We start from the raw sequence: 24,341 nt of genomic DNA, 5'->3' as shown, positions 1-24,341 counted from the left end.
ATGCCTGAGAACAGTAGAGAATTGTGTGTGCGTGTGTGTTTGGGGGGGCGTCCATGTACCTTCTATCGCATGTACAATTCAAAGCCATAGATGGGGAGAATGTATTCCTCCGGATTTTCCACCTGCCGAGGAGAACTGTACGCAGAAATTTGTTCTAATTCTCACCCATCCTCCCGAGCTTGGCCCAAACATAGATTAGAAAGAAATAATGCAACGAATAAATGAAAGAACACAAAGAGTGAAGGCTCTTTCTGCTTATTTTTATGCTGCATTTCGGCCATGTCCTACTGCAATCTATGATGAAACAATTTCCCACACATTGGTTCTCGTAGGTTATCCGGGCTGTGTAACCGTGGTCTTGGTATTTTCTTTCCTGACGTTTCGCCAGCAGCTGTGGCCGGCATCTTCAGAGGAGTAACACTGAAGGACAGTGACACTGTCCTTCAGTGTTACTCCTCTGAAGATGCCGGCCACAGCTGCTGGCGAAACGTCAGGAAAGAAAATACCAAGACCACGGTTACACAGCCCGGATAACCTACGAGAACCAATGAACTCTGACCGTGAAAGCCTTCGACAATAATTTCCCACACAATTTACGGAGGGGGACCAGTGCCGGGTTTAGATGAAGAGAGGCCCTAGGGCCTAGGGCTAATAAGAAGGGTGATACCAGGCTTCAAGCTAACAAGTTTTTGCAGAAAATGGAAGAACTGGAATTTGTGTTTATGCTGCATTTTTGGAACTGTGTGCTAGGTCATTTTCAAACAGTCTTCCATCCTCCTCTAGCCCTGATGGTGGGGGAATGGAAGACTGTTTGAAAATGACCAAGCACACAGTTCCAAAAATGCAGCATAAACACAAATTCCAGTTCTTCCATTTTCTGCAAAAGCTTGTTCGCTTGAAGCCTGGTATCACCCTTATTAGCATCGGCGCACAAATGACCGAGGGCCTCAGTGACAGCACTGCAACTTTCCAAAATAGAAAGGCCTATGACAGTGTCAAAAATATTATACCCTGAGAGAAATTATGGATTTATATGAGGATGGTTAAATTAACAGAATTCCTACATGGAAAAGATATGGAAGAATTTAAAAAAACATGGATGCAGGCCGTCACATATTGGGATAAACTGGCAAAAGTGGATTTTACTATATTAGTTAATGAGTTATAGAAATAAGTTTAACTTTTATTGCAAACAAATACTCAGAGTAAATAAAGACAAATGGTATGCCTTCTATGAATATATAAAAACCAAAAAATAACAATAAAATCTTATAAATGTTATGAAAGTTAAAACGAGGACTATATATATTATGCTACCAAGTATTGATAATTTGGACCGTATAAGGGGGTAGAAATATGTATTTTCTCGATGTTTTCCCCTTCCCTTTTCTTTTCTCCTGTATCCCTATTTAATATTATAAACCAATAAAAATATTTTAAAAAATATATAAAAAATAATTAAAAAAAAGAAATAAGTTTAACTTTTTTTTTATTTTACTGTTAATAATGTAATTTTAAAACTGTTTAAGCTGCCTGGTGATGGGTCACTTTTTTGGTGGGTGGTGGATCAAAAGGATATTATGAATTTTTGCAATTTTGATTATATTAAGTAGATGATATAATTGATATTCTTTCGTATTTCCTTTTTATTACTGCTTTTGTTTTGTTTTATGTGTTTATGTTATAAAAATAAAAAAAAATATTATAAAAAATATATATTAGACCCTTTGGCCGGAGGCCCCCCCCCCCCGAGATTTTGAGGCCCCAGGCTTCAGCCTGCCAAGCCTATTGGGAAATCCGGCGCTGAGGGGGACTCAAGCCTACGGGTGACGGTTTAACGAGGCGGTTTCTATTGCGCATGCGTGCGACGGCACTCCGGGTCATTGGGCCGGCCTCCCCCCCCCCGCCTCCCAGACGAGAACGGAGAAGCCGGCGCTCCCCTCCCCCCCCCCGCGGCCCCACGCGGGCAAAGTCCGCCGCGAGACGACTCGCGCGCCGCCCAAACCCGTCGGCTTCGTCCAATCAGAGGCGAGGGGTGGGGTGGCGGCACGTGATGCTTGTCCTGCTTCCTGTCTTGCTTTCCCAGCCTTGTGGCGGGAGCAAAAGAACCCGGATTCTTTTGCTCAGAAAGGTACTTCTAGGTCTCTCGGGGGGTGGGTGGGGGGTCTTTACGGGGATATCAAACTTCGTGGATGACTCACGAGCCCGAGTTAAGTACTGTAGCAGAAATGTACACCGCTGGGTGTGTTGTTGTGGTTGCTTTTGCAGCGCTTTCCCTTTTTCTTTCGGCTGATAATTCCCAGTGGGTGGCCGTGTTCGCCTGTCTGCAGTAGTAAAAAAGGGCAAGAGTCCAGGAGCACCTGAAAGACTAACAAGAATATTTTTGTTAGAAACTGCTGAATTACAGTTGATATTCAAACTAAAGACAATGCGTTTACCTGGGCTGAATAAAGACCTTGCATTCATGGCTCATAACCAATGCTGATTTCTCAACACCCATCTCTCCCCTGGACATCACAGACTCTTCTGCATACCACACCTAATCCCATCACGCCTGCTATTCACATTTACATACAGTTAACATTTACATACTAATGCTTGTCTGAATTCACTCTCCTCTACTTAAAGACAGATGGATTCACATTCTAGCTGTATCTGAAGAAGTGAGCTGTGGCTCACGAAAGCTCACACCCTGCCAGAAAATATATTTTTGTTAGTCTTTAAGGTGCTACTGGACTCTTGCTCTTTTCTAAAAATATTTTCTGGTAGGGTATGAGCTTTCGTGAGCCACAGCTAGCTTACAAAAGCTCATACCCTACCAGAAAATATTTTTGTTAGTCTTTAAGGTGCTACTGGACTCTTGCCCTTTTCTACTTTCGGCTGATGTCTGTCTTCTCGGCTGCCTGAGGATGAAATGGGGTGCCGCTGTCTTGGGTCAGGGATGAACGTGAGAAACGATCGAATTTATCCATCCTTATAGCTCAAAAAATTGTAATGCATTTTAAAACACATTAAAAGGGGTTTCGGGTGTTCTCTGAAGAGGGGATGTTTTCCGAACCCTATGTGAAACCCCGGTTTTCAAGGCAGAGCCAGCACAACGGTAGATCCTGCGATCCACAAACGTTAAGATAAACATCAAAATGGGGTGGGGGGAAAGGGTTTTGTTTAGGAAGCAAGCTTCAGCAGATCCACTTAGAAGTAGGTCCCATTTCATCCAATGGGGCATGCTCCACCGAAAGTATTGTTAGGATTGCAGCCCTAAAGTATTCTTTTACCCTCCCCCCACGTTTAATAATGGTGTCATGTATAAACTTTTCAAAAACTTTAAAACAAATAGGGAAATGAAATACATCAATGTACAGAAGCTGGATGTAATGTTAATAATGTTTTAAATGATATGACACATGGTTTCATAGAATCAGAATTGTAGAGTTGGAAGGGACCACCAAGGTCATCTAGTCCAACCCCCTGCACAATGCAGGACATTCACAACTACCTCCCCCCCCCATCCCCAGTGACCAGAAGATGGCCAAGATGCCTTCCCTCTCATCATCTGCCTAAGGTCACAGAATCAGCATTGCTGACAGATGGCCATCTAACCTCTTCTTAAAAACCTCCAGGGAAGGTTTTTAAATCAGTGGTTCCCAAACTTTTCGGGCCACCGCCCCCTTAGTTCCACAAACTCAACCCCAGCGCCCCCTACCCTATCCTATACAAAGCATTATTCAAAATAGGGGTTTGCATGACTCACTAAAGATAATAATAATAATAAAATTCCAAAACAGCAACAATTAATTGCACATCTATTCAAAATCAAATTAAAACTTTTTAGTTGAAATTTATTCAACAAAACTGATGAACTTGATAAAGTGGTATCAGCTCTTCAAAGTCTGGGGGAAAATTCTGATAGTTTCCACCAAATTTGACAGCATGATGCCATAGCTTGGTCTATTGTAAATTAGCGAACAACACAGTTGAAGGGGCCCACCTCTAGCACCCCCCTGCTGCCCTCTTACCGCCCCCTAGGTAATCCCCCCCCAGGGGGTGGTACTCCCCACTTTGGGAACCACTGGTTTAAATCATAGTTTTGGAATCTCTTTCTAGCCTCCCTGTATGTGGCATGACAGTCACTGGAATGCTTCTACAAGTAAATGAAGCAGCTTTCTTCAACACCTTTTGAGGTTCACCTCATTGTTTGTTGGTCTGAAGATAGGTGCTGACTTCCTTTTACCCCTCCTTTCTCCTGGGGAGAGCCCAGAAATCGTACTCAGAGCATCCATATCAGTGGTGGTGGTGCTGCCAGCAAGTGTAGACCATGGTGTTCACATGTTTGTCAAGTGATGTGCATGCATGTGTAGAACAGCCCTTAAAATGGGTTAAAGGTCATTTAAGTATCCCTGGACCTGAACAATCACACACCAAACCATTATGTAGAGAATTCACCTTGCACGGGGGGAGCTGGCTCCCTCGTATGTTTTCTCATCTGTGTGAGCATTTTATCATCATAAAATATTCATAAGAACAAAAGAGTTAGTGAAAAGCTGAACGCAAGGATGTCAGGGGCTCATAACTTACTTTTTGGTGTGAGTCAAGATACCATATTGATAATAGCATGGCCATTATCACTGTAACAAGGAGGAATGCTAGCTTAAGGATTTAGTTCAAATAGTGATTTGTCCCTGACCAGGATGGCCAAGGCTAGCCTGATCTCATCAGATCTCAGAAGCTAAGCAGGGTCGGCCCTGGTTGGTATCTGGATGGGAGACCACCAAGGAAGTCCAGGGACACTACACAGAGGCAGGCAATGGCAAACCACCTCTGAATGTCTCTCGCTTGAAAAACCATATGGGGCGCCATAAGTCATCTGTGACTTGACAGCACTTTACACACACACAAGTAGTGACTTGAGGCTGGAAGGAGGTACATGTTATGGGTGGTATGAGGCAAGTTAAAACCAGCAGTGCCTCACCTCTTTTTCCCCTGGCAACATGGAGTGTTATACCACCCATGCTATGACGTGACTATGTGTTTCTCTAGCTTAGCATATAACAGGTGGAATAGGGCAGGGACACTGGGCATTGTGGTGATATCACATCACATGTTTTGTAGCATTACATGTTACCAGGGAAAGCGGGGAGGAGGAGGAGATGTGGGGCTGCTGTTTTCAGCGTCAGCCATGATCCTTCAACCCCAGATGCAAAACTGGGACTCCTTAGGATTTCCTTTCTGGGGGTGGGCACAGTGTTGTTGATTCAAGATAGTAACTCCAAATTGGTATGCTGAATTCACATGACTGTAATGCACAGGATTTGTATGAACAGGGTATTTATGAAGGTGAACACGTGGCTGGAAAAATCTGCTTAATTCTTAGTGCTTGCATTTTTTATTCCTGAGTCTTAGTGATTCAGTTTTGAACCAAAGCAAAAATTCTGGTGCAAAGCCACTTCATCATTTCTCTATAAAATTAACTGTTCTGCTCTTGTTGTTTGCTTGGGAAAGTATAGTTTTTAGAAAGATCTGAAAAAAGAAACATAATGCCAGTCCATATTGAGGGAACTCTTGGAACTGTTGTACCCAAACTGTGCTGGGGATGCTTAAGAGATCTGAGGCAGGGCTAAAGGTGTCATGTTTTCCTCTCTTCCCTTTTCCTCCCTTGCACAACAGATTGTGTAACTCTAAAGAACAGGAAGACCTTCCAAAAATAAAATTGGTATGCAGTATCAGTGAGGTTATGGTAAACAGGGATTAAATCTAAAATAAGGAGTGAAAGTATGCTGTTATGAAGCAAAAACGAGTCTTGTTTGAAAATAAATCTTGAAAGGTGCTGAGAAAAATCGAAGCTGTTTTGGAAATGGGTACAGCGGGGGGAAAGGTTGATGCCCTTTTTTGCTCACAAAACGAATTGGTTGATAATTAAACTACAGCTAATATGCATTTCATCCCTATCCTTGTTGAAGGCAATGATGAAAGCACTCTAGGGGCTGGATCTGGACCCAGAAGGGTACTCTTATATCCTAATTCTAAGTATTTTTGTATGTACATGTGTATACATTTCAAATAATTACAGGCCACATTGTCTAACAAACTAACTCTCAAAATAGCACAGAAAATAAAATAGGCAATTATAAAATAAGTTATAAAGGGGTGTGTCCCCAAAAACCCCTCCAACAACCGAAGACCGCATTTACACAGAGGTGTAAACATGTACTCCTGCTGTGTCAACAGCAGCAAATGGGGAAGAAATGGGTGAGAGCAGGGTCTGTGCACCTGTTCTCAGTTGGCTTGCTGCTGCTACTGCGACCCCCACCTGTGCTCTCCTCCCTTTTCTCCATCATGGCTGGCCAAAAGCCCCCCAGTGGCCCAGAACACCCCTCTCCCTTCTCTTTCCTCCCTGAGCCATTCTATAATACTACAGTGCAACTTGACAAAGAATGGCTTAAAGATGTAGTTTCTTGCAGAAAGATAAAAGGTGGGGAGTCAGGAAGCCATGTGACATGGAAACAAATTCCACACACAGTGTGTGTGTGTGGGGGACGGGACACAATCATAGAATCAGAGTTGGAAGGGACCACCAGGGTCATTTAGTCCAACCCCTGCACAATGTAGGAAATTCACAACTATCTCCCCACCCCCACCCCAATTGACCCCTTCTCCATGCCCAGAAGATGCGGGGGGGGGGACTCCTCCAGGATATCGGGCCTGGAGGAAAATTGCTTCCTGACCCCTTGGGTCACTCCAGAATGTAGCATTCTGTACTAGCTGGGACTTACAAACTTTCTGCAAAGGCAGCCCCACATAAAGCTCCTTCTAGTAGTCCAAATGGAAACTTAACTAAAGTATGGATGCCTGACAGGTTGCCATGAGAAAGGAAGCTCTCTAACCGTTTAAGTTCGTAGTCACTGCTATTCAAGTTGCAGGGTAAAGGAGCACTCCCACATTGCCAGCCTGCTTCTTCAGGGGCTGTGCAGCCCCACTGAGAAAGGCAAACCCACAGCCCCCTTGTTTCCAAATCAGCCTGCCATCAACCTATGTGTCTTGTTTGGATTCAGTTTGCTAGCCCTCAACCATCTTGTAACCGCCCAAGGGTGTCCCCGCTGCTCTAGATGGTGTCATTCTCTCAGCCCAATCTACCTTGTAGTGCTGCTGTAATAATAAAATGTGGTACCGCAATCAGTGCTACCCCTGGCAAAGGGTAGGATTCAGGTGTAACAAATGACTACTAAAGTAATGTCGCCACAAAGCTGTATGATATTGTGATTTTGAGGTGAAGCACGGGTTGATATAGCTTATCCTAATGTGAGTGGTACACATGTCATAAATTTGGGCAGTTATCTTCAGCTTGATATTTGGACCAAGATATCAGTGTGACTACTGGACTCTTCTTCTGGCCACCTTCAGAACAGGCGTAGGTTGAGCGGCTTCACAGTGTCTCACACTGGCCGTGGGCACCCTGTTTCTTTCAGGGCTACCTTACAACCAGTTAGCCTTATTGTATATGGAATATTACTAGGAGAACAGTTAACTTCTCCCAACATCATGTGTGCTTCGGCATGTTATAACTGCTTACTTGTTTAGGAAAAGAAATTGGCCACAAATTAGAAAACTAAATATAAATAATTCTACCATTACCTAACGGTATAAAATCTGAGAGCCAGCGTGGTGTAGTGGTTAAGGTATCGGACTAGGACCGTGGAAACCCAGGTTCAAATCCCCACTCGCGCCATGGAAGCTTGCTGGGTGACCTTGGGCCAGTCACACACACTCAGCCATGACCCTGGCTAGTATTTGGGTGGGAGCCCTCGAAGGAATACCAGGGTCATGACGTGGAGGCAGGCAATGGCAATCCACCTCCTAATGCACACCTTTTTCCCGCCAAGGGCCATTTGGATATTTATAACATTATTCACGGGCCATACAAAATTATCAACTTAAAAATTAGCCAACCAAGCCCCAAGCAGGCAGCTGCCCCAGATGACCCCCCCCCGCTCAGGCAAGCAGGCAGGCATCCAACCGGTGGTGCACCCGCCCACCTGGTGGCACAGGATGATCATTTGTACCTGCCGGGCATAGCCGTGCAGCCGCACGCCCGAGTTGCTCCTGCTCCTCATGGTCGGGGCCGGATTCTATAGCCGGTTCCTGCTACCTCTGCCTGCAGGAATGAAATGAGGACACACTGGCTAAGAACTCCCCCCCCCACGCATTCTGCCCCTGCCCCCTTTAACCCCTTCATTGTCGCCACTTGTGCCCCCAGCCCTCTTGTACAGAGGAAATACATTTCTCCATGGTCCGCGTGGGAAAGAAATAACACAGTTTCTTGGGCTGTCCTAGCAGCTCCATAGCTAACGACTCTTCTACAAGGGCGGAAAAGGTTCCTTTTCTCAGCAAAACAAACTCACATCCTCCTTGAATAGAGGCTATTCCTGTCCATGGGAGTGGGTAGATCACCAGTCTTAGATCCTTCTGAGCTAGAGATCTGCCAGGACCTACAAAGGGCCAGACCAAATGATTTTGCGGGCTTTAAACGGCCCCCGGGCCTGACGTTCCCCACCCTGTCCTAATGTCTCTTGCCTTGAAAACCCTATGGGGTCACTATAAGTCAGCTGTGACTTGATGGCATGCATAAATAAATAAAAATCTCTGGATGTTTGGGTTGGCATAGATATGCAAGAGTGTGACAAATTAGACAAGTTTTGTTGATGTAGATTTTGGACTCCCTTGTTTTCTCTTTGCAGATGCTGTGCTTTAATTCCGGGAAGAGAATATGTATTGAGCTAGTTTGCTTGGTATTTAAACAATGACACTTGGCGCCACCTCTTTCTACCCAAAAGTGCCTGTTCAGTCAAGTGCAGGGGTGCTTGAATGATGTAGGAGCAGAAGGATGTATGAATTAAGAACTCTCCAGAATTTACACCGCTCGGGGCTGTTTCTTTGTAAAATAGATAACAAGAATCAGCAGAGAAAAGTTTTAAAATAATGCTGGTTTAGGATTTTTAATCTGTCCTTTAGACATTTCTTTCCCATTCTCATAGCAGAATATGACCAAGGCCAAGATTGCAGTTGTTGGTGCTGGGCTGATAGGCTTCTCCACCGCCGTCTGCATTTCAGACTCTATTCCAAGCTGCACTGTGACTGTAATTGCTGACAGATTTACTCCCAACACGACCAGTGATGTAGCAGCTGGGATGCTGATTCCACATGTTTTCCCAGGCAAGTGAAAGTTCCATTCTGAAGTGCAGAAGGCAAAGGTTGTGAATTATGATTTTCACTATTTCTGTGCACCTCCCCTCCAGATGGTTTCCCAAAAGAAATAAGTGTGATCTTCAGGGCAGATTTAATGACCCATGAATTCAGCATGTGCTGAACAACAAGGTTTAGTGGTTGGTGCTTATTTTCTATAATGAAAGATAGTGTTATCCAGCTTCTAGAAGGTATATTGTGGCACCACATTCCCCATGGAAAACATAATTGCTGCAGGTTCATGGATTTGTGCAGTTGTTGTATTTGCCACACAGAGTGCCTGACGTTTCTGATCTGGACGGCCTCTGTCCTGTTCCTAGGTATATGATCTCATTACTCTGCAGTGAAGAGAATCTGTTCTGTACATGGAGATAAATCACGATGGGTAGCCGTGTTAGTTTGTCAATATTGTCAGTCCCTGTGACAAAGTCCCTGTGACAAAGATTAAATGGACATAAGTCTGACATTAGAAACCACAACATTCAGAAACCTGTGGGGGAACATTTTAACATTCCAGGACATTCAGTTGCTGATTTAAGAGTAGCAGTTCTCTTACAAGGAGATTTCAAAGGGAGATTAGAAAGAGAGATTGCTGAATTGCAACTAATAATGAAACTCAAGACTATGCTTTCTCATGGATTGAACAGAGATATGGGATTCCTATCTTATTATCAATTACTAATTACCAATGCTAATTTCTCCACGCCTGTGCATATCACACCTAACCCAATCACACCTGCTAATGTCATTTACTTGCTTTTGACATTTATGTTGCCATTGTGTGTCTAATTCACTCTTCTCTACTTAAGGATAGATGCTCACATTCTAGCTGTATCTGAAGAAGTGAGCTGTGGCTCACGAAAGCTCATACCCTGCCAGAAATTCTGTTAGTCTTTAAGGTGTTACTGGACTCTTGCTCTTTTCTGCTGATATTCTGTACATGGCCAGAGACACTGGCCTGTATACAACCGTATTCTGAAGACTTAGGGTACTTGTTTTCTTAGGGAGGTGGTGGCAATTTCTGTAAATTCCTCCTTCCACTGTAGATCCCAACCAAGCGACTCCTTAAGAAGATATACATGTACCCTTAAGTCTTTGGAACTGCTTCGTTGCATACATGCTGCTTTCCCTATATGTTTTTCAAAGTAAGTGTCAGGGTTAATCCTTGATGTATGTCACTCTGCTTGCATATGTGTGTGTGGTGGTGGGGGATGATTTTGAGAAAACAAACGAACATGAAACATGTAGCCATTGCCCATATTACTTGTTCAATTCCCACCACTCCCAAAAATGTTGGGAAGTTGTCTTTGGCAGCAGGGCTCTAACATGTATGCATGTAACAAAAATAGTCAAATGAATAACATTTGTGTGTATGCAAGCATTTTCCCTAGTACCTATGAAGATGAAAGGTGATGTGCCCTCAATTTAAGCCCTCTGTGAAGTCCCCAAGACCAGGGGCTGCATCCCCCTGTGGTGGGGCCATCTTTTCCCACATTGTGAGATAGGAGGCAGTACACAAGAACTGTGAAGTAGGTACTTTAATGGCTGGTTCCTTTACATTGCCAACTGCAGAAGTCAATCACCACCCTGTGGCTCAGCCAGCTCAAGCTTCCTCGCCTCTGGTGGTTTACACCACACTGCCAGGGCTTCTTTCTTCCTGGCTGCCATTGGGACCAGGAATGCAGCTTCTGACACTGCAGGAGGCATGGCACCTTCCCATCTGTAAAGGCCCCAGGACTGCTTTCCTACAGCCCTCTCTCAGGCTTCAATCAGCTCCCTCAGCTGGGGCCTTTTATCCTCCTTCCTTTGGGCCATTCCTAGTTCCTAGTTCTCTGCTCTCCTCCTGAGTAAGCCTTTCTTCTCAAGGTCTTTACCCCCGAGAAGTACTCTGCTCCACAAGGAGCTAATACTGGTGGGCTTCCCTTCTGACAGTGCCACCCTTGTTGTTGCTGCCCCACCTGGCTCTTTTCTCAGCCCTGCCACTGGGCTGCTGCCTTCCTTGGGGCTGTGCCTGTTCCCCACCCCTTCTCCCCCAGGGCCAAGGAGTCCTGGGCTGTGACACTTCCTTTCATGTGAACATATGAAACTGCCTTGTATTGAGTCAAACCGATGATCCCATCTAGCTCAGTATTGTCCACGCCAACTGGCAGCACCTCTCCTGTGCCTCAGGAAGAAAAAGACCTTTCCCAACACCTGAGATCTTTACCCAGGGGTGTCACATCTCCTCCCTTTCCTTGGGACCGATTCAGACGGTTGTCACTGGACCCCAAATATGGAACTGCAATATCAACCTCCCTTTGTTTGCATTCTTAAGTTAGTGTTAAAATTTCATCCTTGATCAATTGGTTGCTTGTCAGGTAATGCCAGGGTCATGGGTGTAGGACAGGAGAAACATATCTGGAGTTCTCCCTCAGGAGAACTTGGTCGTACTTCTATGAGAAAAATTTAACACATTTTAAATACGTCATTTTCCTTCCAAATGTTAAGGTGATTGTCTTGCATTTGTGAAAGCCTTGGACTCAGATCTGGTAGATTGTATACTTCAGCCAGTCTGTGAACTATCTGCATGCTATCTACGGAAGATTAACAGGATGGGGCTGATCTTTGCACACTGTGCACATAGTGCCTCCTTCTATGCATCTATTGCTACAATCAAAGATCTCTCCCTTATTCTGGATTCTATGTGTACTCTTAACTATTTGTCGAAACCTTTTATCGGAATCAGGTAAAGCTGCTTTTGAAGGTAGCCAGTACTTTATAGGAAGAAGTGACCATCATATTGCATACCCAAGTATCACCATATCTGGCTATTACATGTCTGTATAAAAGTACACATGAACACATGAAGCTGCCTTATACTGAATCAAACCCTCGGTCCATCAACGTCAGAATTGTCTACTCAGACCGGCAGTGGCTCTCCAGGATCTCAGGCAGGGGTCTTTCACATCACCTACTTGCCTAGTAGAGGAAGGCACTGGCAAACCACTTCTGTTAGTCTCTTGCCATGAAAACCCCAAAAGGGGTCGCCATAAGTCGGCTGCGACTTGAAGGCACTTTATACACACTCACTTGCCTAGTCCCTTTAACTGGAGATGCCGGGGATTGAACCTGGGACCTTCTGCATGCCAAGCAGAGGCTCTATTGTTGAGCCATGGCCCCATCCCAAATCACTGTATAAAATTATTGATTTCAATGCAACCAATTTTACAGTTATACAACTTTGCTCATATGGAGTATTAATATTTGTTGTTTTGAATGTATTTGTTTTCCTACAGGTTCCAGTTCTGGTTAACCTTTTATTTCAAATTTGGTTTATTGTGTACAGGCACGCCAGTTCATCAACAGAAGCAGTGGTTTAGGGAGACCTTTGACTACCTTTTGGAAATCTGTAATTCCTCTCAGGCTTCAGAGGCCGGGATTCATTTGGTATCTGGGTAAGGAAGGAGCTCACTGAAGGTTCCACTACTCCTACCGGAACCAGAGTGACAGACCAGGACTCCCTAGAGCTGTCAAATGAGCTGCCTCTAAGGCAAGAACAGCTTCCTGGTTTCTGTTGTCTTCTTCACAGTCTTCAATAGGTCATGGTGTATAAAACCCCATGTTTATCATCCATAGGGCAGACGACAGGAATCAGCCCCATTTCTATGTTTTGCTGTAGCTTTTATTCTTTTGCCATTTTTAAAAAAAGTATATTTAACATTGAGTATGCTGATGATGTTCATATATCTTTTTAAGATGTACCCATATGTATACACTGATTTAATTAGCATATATAAGGATTGACTACTGGGGCATTTTTTACTGTGTAACATATGACATGGTTTGGATATGCTAATTAAATCAGTTCCTAAATAATATTTTTAAAGCTGGGAGGAAAAATTAACACAGTAAAATACTTACTGTGCTTTATATATAATTGTTCTCTTCCATGTATATGAGCTGGCAGATCTTTAAAACTGTTCCTAAGGAGGAGACACCGTTCTGGTCTGATGTTGTTCTGGGGTTTCGCTCAATGACTGAAAAGGAGATGAAGAAATTCCCACAGCACAAATGTGGTCAGGCCTTTACTACACTCAAATGTGACTGCCCACCCTACCTGCTCTGGTTAGAGAAAAGGTATGTATGCTTTGATGAGCACTTTACTATATTCTGATGATCATACAGGAAAGGTCCCTTATTCCTGCTTTTTAAAAAAGATTTCCTTCCTGTGCATAGAAATCCTTCAAGTCTTAGTTTCCAAATAAGGATCACACCATGTTGGAAAGGCTACATCAACCTCCTAAACTTGAATGGGGCAGAGTTTTCAGCCTATGGGGCAACATGATCTCACTTTTCCCCTCGTCTTCACACCATGACTCTCAGCAGCTTTCAGTACCATCAATCATGGTATCCTTCTGGACCACCCTTCCAGGGTGGGACTAGGAGGTACTGTTTGGCAGTGGTTTGGTTCTACCTGGAGGGTAGGTTTCAGAAGATGGTGCTGGGGGACTTATGCTCAGCAACTGGGCTTTTGCCCTGTGTGGTCCCACCAGGCTCCATCTTGTCCCCTTATGCTTTTCAACATCTACATGGAACTGCTGGGTGAGGTCATCTGGACATTTGGACTGGCTTGTCAGCAATATACAAATGATGCTGAGTTCTATCCCACACTTCTGGCCAATTCCAGAGAGGCTGTAGAAACCAAGAACCAGTGCCTGGAGGCAGTTTGGAGGTGGATGTGGGCTAATAAACTGAAGCTTAATCCCAACAAGATGGAAGTGGTACTGGTGAGTGGAAGGCCTGATCCAGGGCTTAAGGTATCTCCTGTTCTGGATGGGGTTGTACTCCCATTGAAGGAATAGGTCCATAGTCTGTGGGTGATCTTGAACCCAGAGCTACTGCTGGATGAGCAGGTGGCAGCTGTGGCCAGGAGGGTCTTTTACCAGCTTTGATTGGTTAGCCATCTGTGCCTTGCCTGGGCAGAAAGGATCTGACCACTGTGGTACGTAGCCTGGTTACACCTAGATTAGATTACTGCAATTCACGCTGTGTGGGGCTGCAGTTGGTGCAGATTGCTGCAGCCAGGATGTTGACTGGAATGGGTCGTAGGGATTCAAAGTCCTACATGGTTTGGGATCAGCATACTTGAGGACCACCTACTCCCTTACAAACCTACCCGACTGCTGCAGTAATCTTCCAAGGCCCATCTTTGGGTGCCCTTGCCTTCTGAGATTAGGGCCTTCTCAGTTATGGCACCAAAACTCTGGAACTCTCCTCAGAGAGATTCACCTGTCCCCTTCTGCTGGCATCTTTCGTCAGTGGGTCAAGACTTCTTTGTTTCACTTGGCATTCCCCCAGTGATCCCTCCTTCCTCACTCATGTTTTAAATGTTTTTATGTTTTTCTATGTATATTTTAGCTCGTTTTTAAATGGTTTTAATGATGTTTTTGTTTGGCTTTAATGGTGTTTAAAGACATATTTTTGTTATGTATGTTTTTAATCTATTAGCTGCCATGGTGGCACTGATGAGGGCAGAAAGGTGGGCTAAAACTACTGTAAAGAAATAATAAATTTTAATTCCTAAACACATCTGTTTAAATTGCTTTATCTGTCACAGCTTCCCCATTAGTATGAAAGTTTTTGTCTACAACTTTTCAATACCCTGACAGAGCAATAGTTCTCAAAGTTCCTTGAATGGAATTCAGGACAATTAAAGTGGTTTTAAGTTAGTTATTTGAGACTGTTATGGGCTGAAAGGTTACCATTTTTAGGCTAGCATGCCCACTGATAGTGGGTTAGATCTTCCAAGTGCACTTGTGGAAGTGGATCTCCTCTTCCTTCTCCCAGTAGGTCCCTTAAATGCCTTGAAAGTATGCAGTTGGGGCCACCTTATGGATAAAATGCTGTGCCGCCTGAGGAGGGAGAATCAGGTGAAATAGCCCCCCCATTTCTTCTGTTTGAGGAAACTCAGCAGAACAGACTTTCCACCCATGCAACAGTGATGCTTTCACCCAGTTCACCCTCTTTACTGCAGCTCCCCCCATGCTGTGTAGCATTTTGTTCATAAAGCCCCCACAGCCTCCAGCATAGGCTTTTCAGAGGCCACAGCAGGCTTCTGGAGGGAGGAGAAGGCAGGGAAGATCTGTCTCCTCAAGCCCTGTTGGTTTGTAAGATCCAACCCCAGTCCATCCTGTGTTGGATCTTCGGTTTTTAAAGTGTGCTTGGTCTGAATCTTGAACCTCAGGCATGTTTCAGTCTGACCTGGCAGATGAAAGTTCTAAGCATTTGTAGAACTACCTGATCTGATCTGGTCTAGTCCGGAAATGCTTCATTCACACCTGGTTCCTCATTAAATCCTGAAAGAAAACAGCCCTTTCTAGGTTTTATTTGGCTGCATTCAGATTTTGACTGCATTTCTGAACTTTTTACATGATAAGACATTCTGCTTAATGATAAGACATGTACCTATATGGGTAAATCGTCTGAATCTGTTTTGAGGGTGGCAGAGCCTTCTTCCTCCAGGGCAAGCAGCCTTTGGCTGGTCCTGCTGTGGTGGAGGAGGCATGTTCCAGAAGGCTCTGCTGCTAGCAGAACAGATTCTTAGGGTCCAGCTCCTAATCCATAAAAACATAAATTATCTGTGGACTGTCTTGTTGGATTAGATTGAAGCCTCTCTAGCCCAATATAGTTTCCAAAAGCAACCAGTCAGATGTTTCTGGTTGTGATGGTGATGGCAGTCTCCTGTGGTTTGCCTCCAGCACCTGGTATTGAGAGGTACACTGCCTCAGTAAATGGAGGTTCTCTTTAGCTGTTGTGGTTCATAGCCATTGATAAACATATCTTCCACGAATTTGTCTAATCTTTTTTCAAAGAAATCTAAGCTAGTAGCCCTTACTGCACCTTGTGGTAGAGAATTACATGTTATTTATGTTTCATACTATCATTAGCCTTGAGCATAGCATCAGTGGGTGAGGCCATCTTCTGGCATTATGAGTTGATGGTAGAAAGTGCTGTCAAGTCGCAGCCAACTCATAGTGACCTCGTAGGGTTTTCAAGAGACAAACAGAGGTGGTTTGCCATTGCCTTCTTCTGTGTAGCACCCCTGGGCTTCCTTGGTGGTCTCCCATCCAAGTACTAACCAGGGCTGACCCCGCTTAGCTTCCAAGATCTGATGAGAAAGGGCCATCCAGGTCTGGGTAGCATTATGAGTTAGGGAGATGAATTTCCCTTTACATACATTGAAATGTTGCAATCTGAGCGATGCAATGCAAAGTCTAATGAAAGATAATTAAAGAAATTTAGCTGCTAAAGCCATGGGCTAACATTTATTGCTTTAGAGTAATCTTAGACTAAGTACTCTTTATTCCTCCAGTGCTCTCTGACACAAGAGCTGTCTGAAGGGAACACAGCTCCTGTCATGTTTCATTTCTTAAACAATACTGAAAATGGTGCTGGAGTTCAGCTAAATTGAGGAATCTGTTTAGTACCTGTCAGACTGCCTGTGCAGAGGCCTCTGACGCTCCTCGTTTCTGTTTTACACTCTTGTAATTTCCCAGTGGAACAGCCTGATCCTCAGAGTGATAACATTGATACAAACTCCACTGAAAGGAGTGATGGTTGTGCTGACAGATGGGTTTGAAGGATGGAGTCCAGGCTGTGGAAATCAGCAATTCAGATTTTTTCCACCACAGGGATCTTAAAGAGTGTCCATTAAACGGGTCACTTATAGTGCACCTCCTAAGTACTACTTATGATAGTCAAATAACAAACGAACTCAGTAATAAACGCGTGGCCATAACTCATGAGCCACCTCTGTAACAAATGAGGGTTTGGGATGGAGCGCTGCATTGTTCACATCACAACTTGAAGCATTAGTGTTGGTTCATAATTGAGCCCAGGACATTACACAGCAGAGACAGCTGCATTAGCAACACTGGGAGTACTGTCAAATACACTGTGGGGGTGTCATTATAAAGCATAGCACAAATTTGGACACAGGCCAAGGGTATTCAGTTGAAACTGAGAGTGCGTCCCCTGTGCTATTTTCCCCTCTAAGGGATCACCTGTTTTGGTCCAACGCTGTGAGCCTGATATTTGATGGTAATTTATTGCAGCTGGGAGTGCATTAATATGATCTGCTGATGTATTATATCCAATACAGGAAAAAATGTTTAAAACATGTAAGAATGCTCTGGTAGAGTACAGACACGTTATAATTTGAGGGCCAACTAAATGGTCATTGGCTGCTCATAGGATGTCCTCCTAAGGGAAGTTTGCCTCATCCTGGCCTCCTCCTTAATTGCTGAAGGTGGTCCTTTTTGAGAGGGTCTTCAGTTTGGGGAGGAAGAGGAAGCTGTCTCTCCAAGCGCCTGCCTCTGCCCGGTCCAGGTCTGCATACAACGGTGTCCTAGGCAAACCTAGATAGAATGAGAGATTTTCTTTTGCAGTATGGATTAACTCTGCTCCATCCCAGGAGGGGTTTCATCCATAGAAAAAGAAGTAGGATGGTTTTATGTCTGCTTGAAAAAAGCTGAGATGACATCCCACCCCATGTTGAGCACTGGTGTTTGGGAAAACTCTGTGCATAGAAATTCCAGTCAGTTTGATGACATTAACATTGGCTAAGGGTTCTGGTTGGTAAGTGTACCTGTCAAGCACATAGCTGCAGAGACTCTTGCTTCCCTTTCCTTGCTCTAGCACCCCCCCCCCCCAGAAAACAAAAACTTCAAAAAAGCATGGAGAAGTAGAAACTGAAAGCAGTGTGCCCTCAGGTGTTATGGCATAGTTGGGAAAGCTACTACAAATGTCCTTGTCAGTTTAGGTCTGAAAATCAAAACCAGTTTCATTCAGATCAGTTACACTTCTGATGTTAATGAGCAGAACGTGCTTAGCTCACTTTTTTATTCATTATTTGACTGCACATCCCGTCTCATAGACAGAGCTCTCAGGGCAGTTTACAACCTGTTATAAAACACAATAAAACCATGTAATGCAAAAAGGAAGACCAAGAGCATAAAATATCAACTAATGAAATATATACAAATATTCCTAGTAAGAGTTGTAGCAAGAACAATGAACAGTGAGAGCAGTAAAATCATTTAAAGCTGCAGCAGCACAAATTAAGGGGAAGAAACCAGCAGAAATAATTAACCATCAACTGAAACTTGGAAAATGAAAACCTCTGCATTAGGTGCCAGACATACTGTGAAATGAAATTCCATAAATGAGATAATCACAAAATAAAAAGTCTTATATCTTGCCTCTCTCATCATCTCCAAATATTGGGGGGGGGGGCACACAAAGCTTGAATCATCTATCAGTCTCTCTGTCTACTCAAGGAGCTTAGGATGCTGGAACTTCATCCTCTGATTATTTTGTCCTTACAACAGTCCTGTGAAGGAGATTAAAGTGAGAGAGAGAGTGACTGGCCTGAGGTCACCAGTAAGCTTCGAGCTGACTGGAGATTCAAACCTGGGTCTCCCAGGCCCTAGCCCAGATTTCTAACCACTACATCATACTGGTCAAGTTCATAAGAGACTAGGTGGTCCTTCAGCTACTCTAGTCCTAGAACTTTTAGGGTGTGAAAGGTAAGAGCCAGCACTTTGAGCAGGGCCTGGAAACAAATTGGTAGCCAGTGGAAGTTGTTTCAGTACTTGAGTACAAGAAGTCAATCTTATATTTTAAGAACCAGTACAGGGATCCAAGTGTTCCATTAGGCATGCAATAAAGGCTTGGATGCACCCAGTACGATTTTGGTCTCATTTTGTTTAAACCACAGACCTTCATGCTATATCCCAAACTCTTTTTGAAACTCCCCCCAGTTACTACTTTCACACAGCCCAAATAATGCACTTTCAATCCACTTTCAGTGCACCTTAACGATGGTTTGCAAGGGGATTTTGCCAGTTCACATAGTAAAATCCACCTTCAAAGTGCATTGAAAGTGGATTGAAAGTGCATTATTTGGGCTGTGTGAATGTGCCCTAAAGAAATGGTTCCCTTATGAATTCCTATCTTCAATTCAACATAGGCTTTATATAAAGAACAGCAGCATCCCTGCAATACTTGCTTTGCTTTGATATTGCATGACCCAATAGAATGATTGCAATGATAGAACAGATCCACCTTGATTATTATTTATTATGGGTTGGATCCAAAATATGGTGAGTGAAGGAAGGAAAAAAGGACATTCTTGTCATCCCTCTCCGGCAACAACCCACTGAATCTCCTGAAATTCTGCTCCTGGGAGTTAGAGAACCCCCACAAATGGTACATACCTAAGTGCTGTCAAGCCACAACTGACTTATGGTGTCCCCATCAAGGGGCTTTCAAGGCAAATGCGAAGCAGAGGTAGTTTGCCATTGCCTTCCTCTGCAGAGTCTTTCTTGATGGGTACCCATCCAAGGACCAACCCTGCTTAGCTTCTGAGATCTGAAGAGATTGGGCTATACCATGCTGCCTTTCCTTTCCCATGAACAGTAGGGTTACCAACCTCCAGGTGGTGGCTGGAGATCTCCCACTATTGCAACTGATGTCTAGATGACAGATCAGTTCCCCTGGATAAAATGGCCACTTTGACAATTGCACTTTGACAATTGCCAACTATGGCATTGAAGTCCCTCTCCAAACCCTACCCTCTTCAGGCTCCACCCACAAAATCTCCAGGTATTTCCCAACCCAGAGTGGACAACCCTAATGAACAATATGGGAGGAGGGGTGAAATGGGAGGGGCATTCAGCACAAAACACTACTCTCCTCCACCAGCAGATGTGCTATTTTACTAGCTTAACTGCTGTGGCACCAGGGGTGATGCACCTTCTGAGCCAACCCTCTATGTGCACCACACTTTTCTTCCATCAGGGAACTGAAGACAGAGTTGGTCTTCCAGCCAGGCCAATACCTGTTCTGCTTCAGTAAGGCTGCTGTAGCTCTGGGTCTGCAAATGTACCCTAGGACTTTGGCTACCCTAAGTTATCAAAAAGTGACTTCCCCAATAAAACTTGCATGCTCTGAGAATAAGGATTCCACAGTTCTTATAATTGCACTTATAAAGAATGTGCTGCCCCATCATATAGAAAAAAACTATTATACAATTTATAAACAACAGCTTAGGTTGTAGGATTGCCTTTATAATGACACCATTCTTACAACAGCAGTGCTAAGTGATGAGGATATGACTACACCAAAAAACAGGCACTGTTTCATAGTCCTTAGTTAACAGAATAAATTGCCCAATTCCCTCAGTGATTGTAATCAACAGATCAGCAGTGCTTGTTGTGCTCATTAGGATTTCTCGAACCACATGATGAAGTACTTCATTAAGTTTAATATGGATTGGCATCTTAAGAGGTGTGGAAATTGCTTTAAAATTCAATAGGCAAAGCAGAAACAAAAGTATTTCAAATAATACAGTTGTAATTTCGTTTCCCAATAGAGGTTTCTTACTTCCTTGTCTTCAGAGAAAAGAGACAGAGATCAGTCTCCAAGTCTACTGTTTTAATGATGCCTAAACTCACACATTGAATATCAATTCTTTTTACTTCTTTCTCTTTTCATCTTCCATGCTGGTGTCTGTTCCATACTTGGCTCCAAGTGCAAACATCAAGGTCACTTAGTGATGGCAGTAGGAGCCATTGCTGAAATGCAACCTCACTGGCAGAAAGTTCTTTTATTGTGGTGGTGGTGGGGTGAGAGCAGAAGCCTCCCCCCCCCCTTGAAGTACTTTCCTAATCTCCAGTTAGGGCCTGCAAACAGAGCTCTTGACCAGCCCCTGCTGTGTTTTCATTCTGCTGCCCCTAAGTTTCAAAAGCTTGCCATATAGCACGAGAGTCTGCCGTTCAAGAAACAGAAGCGTAAGAAACCCCAGACTAATGAGATTCTTTGAATGCCGGCATAGCTCTCTTAAGGTATGTGTTTGCTGGACATCATTCTAAAACAGTAAATTAAACTGTCCTGTATTATACAATGCCGCAGATCAGGGTAGATCTTAGCAGTAGCTGTAAAATCTGTGACTTCTGGATATATTTTTTAGGGCATAGTACCTCCCCCTTTATTTTCCCCAAACCAGGCTTCTTTCAATTGTAAGAAGGGGCATTGTTCTTTTGGAAAAAAATATATGCTTTTCGATTTTTATTTCACTAACTGGACTATTTTATTTATTTATTTATTTATTTAAATTTCTGCTGGTCAAATGACTGTAAATAAATGAACTTTAAACTTTGAAAATTATAGCCCGGCCTCTCTGGCCAAGACCAGGCTCAGGGCGGGAACAGAGACGTCCAGCAGTGTGGATGGATTCTTTATCTGGTGACCAAACTGGAAGCTGAAATATGGATCCAACACCATGGGGCCGTGGCTCAGTGGTATAGCATCCGCTTGGCATGCAGAAGGTCCCAGGTTCAATCCCTGCCATCTCCAGTAAGGATCAGGTTGTAGGTGATGCCTGAGACCCTGGAGAGCCTGAGTAGACAATATTGACTGATGGACCAGGGGTCTGATTCAGTATAAGGAAGCTTCGTATGCATGTGTTAATTCAAGTAGCCTGTGTTGTGGATATCTTGTTGGCATATTTGTCAGTGTTCCAACTATTTAAAACTATTTAAAAATGCTTCAGACTCTAATTTAAAAAGTTATTTCACATTAACAGGTCATTACCATGGCTTAACCTTTGGTATTTTCTTTGCAGGCTGAAAGAAAATGGAGGCCATGTGCATGTTAGAAAAATTGAAGACCTGTGGGAACTGCACAGTGACTATGACATCGTAGTGAACTGCTCTGGCCTTGGCTCTCAGAAGCTCATTCGTGACCGGGAGATATACCCCATCAGAGGTCAGGTTCTCAAAGTTCATGCCCCTTGGATCAGACACTTCATTCGTGATGGGGATGGATTAACATACATCTATCCAGGGATACATGATGTAACTTTAGGTGGGACAAGACAAAAAGACAACTGGAACCTCTCCCCTGATCCCAATACCAGCAAAGGCATCCTTGGCCGATGTTGTGCTCTTGAACCTTCACTTCACACAGCTAAGGATGTAAAAGTGAGGGTAGGCCTGAGGCCGTCCAGGTCAGCTGTCAGACTGCAGAAAGAGGTATTGGTTCGAGGCAGTGAAAAGCTACATGTTGTCCACAATTATGGGCACAGCGGTGGTGGCTTTTCAGTGCATCAAGGTACAGCCCAAGAGGCAACTCGGTTGGTTAAAGAGTGCATTGCGGCACTGGAAATGTCCAGGTGTAAGTCAAAACTGTAAACTCCAAGGGGGATCTCTATCTCTTTCTCTTTATCATTAGGAACCTAATTGGATTAGAAAATTAATAAAGTAATAAAGTCAGGAAGAGGGCCGTCGGGCTCACAAGCTCATGTGTATCATTTGATTACTCAACACTTGCTGATCACCAGATGATGGCGAAAACTGATGCTGTTGAGGGGGGCTGTGCTTGGGGGGGCTGTGAGGCAAGGTGAAAGCTTTATCTGTACTGTTTAGTCTGTAATGGGTCATTCGCAGATATCAGCTGCCACTGCGTGTTATCGTCATTAAATAATGAACCTGCATGCGTGAACAGCCTCTACATTCCCCCCAGCACCACTAATTCTTTTTTTACGTTTTATTTTTGTAATTACATACATGAAATAATATAATAAAACTAACTTTACAAAGAAATAGTAACAGCAACAAAAATTGCAACACCTCACAAAGTATAACAGTTAATTACAGTTCAATCTCTTTTTTTTCTTTTTCTGCCAGTAAGCTAAAAATCATTTTTGTGTTACTGAGAAACAAGGATTCCATTGTCTGCCATCTCTCATGGGGACATCCTCACTTAGCTTTAACCACTTCGCGATCTGCCAAATGTTATTAACCCATTTTTTGCAATAATGAGATACAAGTCCCAAGAGACTGCAACCTTGGGATTTGGGGAGAACTGAAGTTTTAACGTATGATTGACATCTGTAATAACTTTCCCCTTCAATTTGTCTACTACTGGACATAGCCTCTGCATGTGCAAATAATCTGTGAACCTTAAACCACACTTCCAGCATTTGTGGGAAGTTGTCTTCAGCCAGGGGACTCAACCTCTAGGTAATCTATAACCCCTTAGATATTAGCCCCAATTCCTTTGCAGGGCAAGTGACAAGCATTGACTCATTGTAGATTGTAAAAAGCATGATCTCACCAGAGACAAGTGGATCACAATATACATTCAGAGGTGGGGACCTGCCCTAAAGCAAGATATAGTGGCAAAGTTATTGGCTGATACTGACCCAAATGTAACCCTCGCTGTGGCAAAATTTTTATCTATGGTTTTTAATTATACCTCTTTTTAACTGTACTGTTTAGATATTATATTTTTGTATGTATGGTTATTTATGTATTACAGAATGTATTGAATTTGTTTTGCTTATGACCTGTTGGTCCACAAGCATAAAGAATGGAATAAAGGAAAGGCATTAACTTGTTCTGCTTCAGAAATTCAGTATCACAATTCAATATCACTTCCCAGTGTTTAAGAAGATCAGATTTGTCCTTATCAAATAACTCAATCAGCCCCTTGATTCTATAAAATTAAAGTGTATGTCCCATAAGGACAAAGAGTACTTATTTAGTAATTTCTAACTATTTGAGATATGCTGAAGGTATTCAATACTGAAAATATTGAAACCAAGCCTTGATGGAATTTTACCCTGTAGTTCTAAAAAGATTATATGCTGCCTTCTGTGCTGGGCATTAATAAAACATGTAGATCCTATAATTTCACCATCTTGAGGTGGAGAGGTGGATTTAGTATTTTAGATTCAACACTATAGGCAAAAGATGATAATGGTGATATCTTAGGACACACACAGATTTGGCCCAGACTTCCAAATACCAGCAACAAAAGGGTTTGCATATACCATATATTCTGTGCATTTTTGCTTATATGGTTTTAGTTGATATAATATACCAAGAGGGGTGATGAAGTAGAATTTTAAAACTAACTTGTTCTCATAAATATAGGCAGAATCTGCTAGTATGTACCCATTGAAATGTCATTTGCAGTTTAGATATTTCATGTGTGTGTGTGTAAAGCAGCCGACTTATGGCGACCCCTTTTGGGGGGGGTTTCATGGCAAGAGACTAACA

General features: G+C 43.4%; 1 protein-coding gene across 1 annotated transcript; it reads left to right on the top strand.

Annotated features, from left to right (window-relative positions):
• The first annotated feature begins 9,033 nt into the window (after positions 1–9,033).
• Positions 9,034–22,471, top strand: DDO (D-aspartate oxidase). Its single transcript, XM_056856557.1, has 4 exons — positions 9,034–9,207; positions 12,563–12,671; positions 13,177–13,353; positions 21,902–22,471. Exons 1-4 carry the CDS (start codon positions 9,036–9,038, stop codon positions 22,467–22,469), a joined length of 1,026 nt encoding a protein of 341 aa, XP_056712535.1. The 5' UTR covers positions 9,034–9,035; the 3' UTR covers positions 22,470–22,471.
• The last annotated feature ends 1,870 nt before the right edge of the window (positions 22,472–24,341 follow it).

This window comes from Euleptes europaea, chromosome 10 (genome assembly GCF_029931775.1).
Source record: "Euleptes europaea isolate rEulEur1 chromosome 10, rEulEur1.hap1, whole genome shotgun sequence".
Taxonomy (NCBI): domain Eukaryota; kingdom Metazoa; phylum Chordata; class Lepidosauria; order Squamata; family Sphaerodactylidae; genus Euleptes; species Euleptes europaea.
Note: the sequence above shows the minus strand (reverse complement) of the source record. Positions and strands in the feature narration are given on the sequence as shown.

What these genes read in the sequence shown, in the direction of transcription:
- DDO (XM_056856557.1), top strand. Translation starts at nt 9,036, where the DNA reads ATGACCAAGGCCAAGATTGCAGTTGTTGGTGCTGGGCTGATAGGCTTC. An exon ending in GATTCCACATGTTTTCCCAG is followed by an intron (nt 9,208 to 12,562) that starts GCAAGTGAAAGT and finishes TATTGTGTACAG; the next exon opens with GCACGCCAGTTCATCAACAG. An exon ending in CTGCTCTGGTTAGAGAAAAG is followed by an intron (nt 13,354 to 21,901) that starts GTATGTATGCTT and finishes TTTTCTTTGCAG; the next exon opens with GCTGAAAGAAAATGGAGGCC.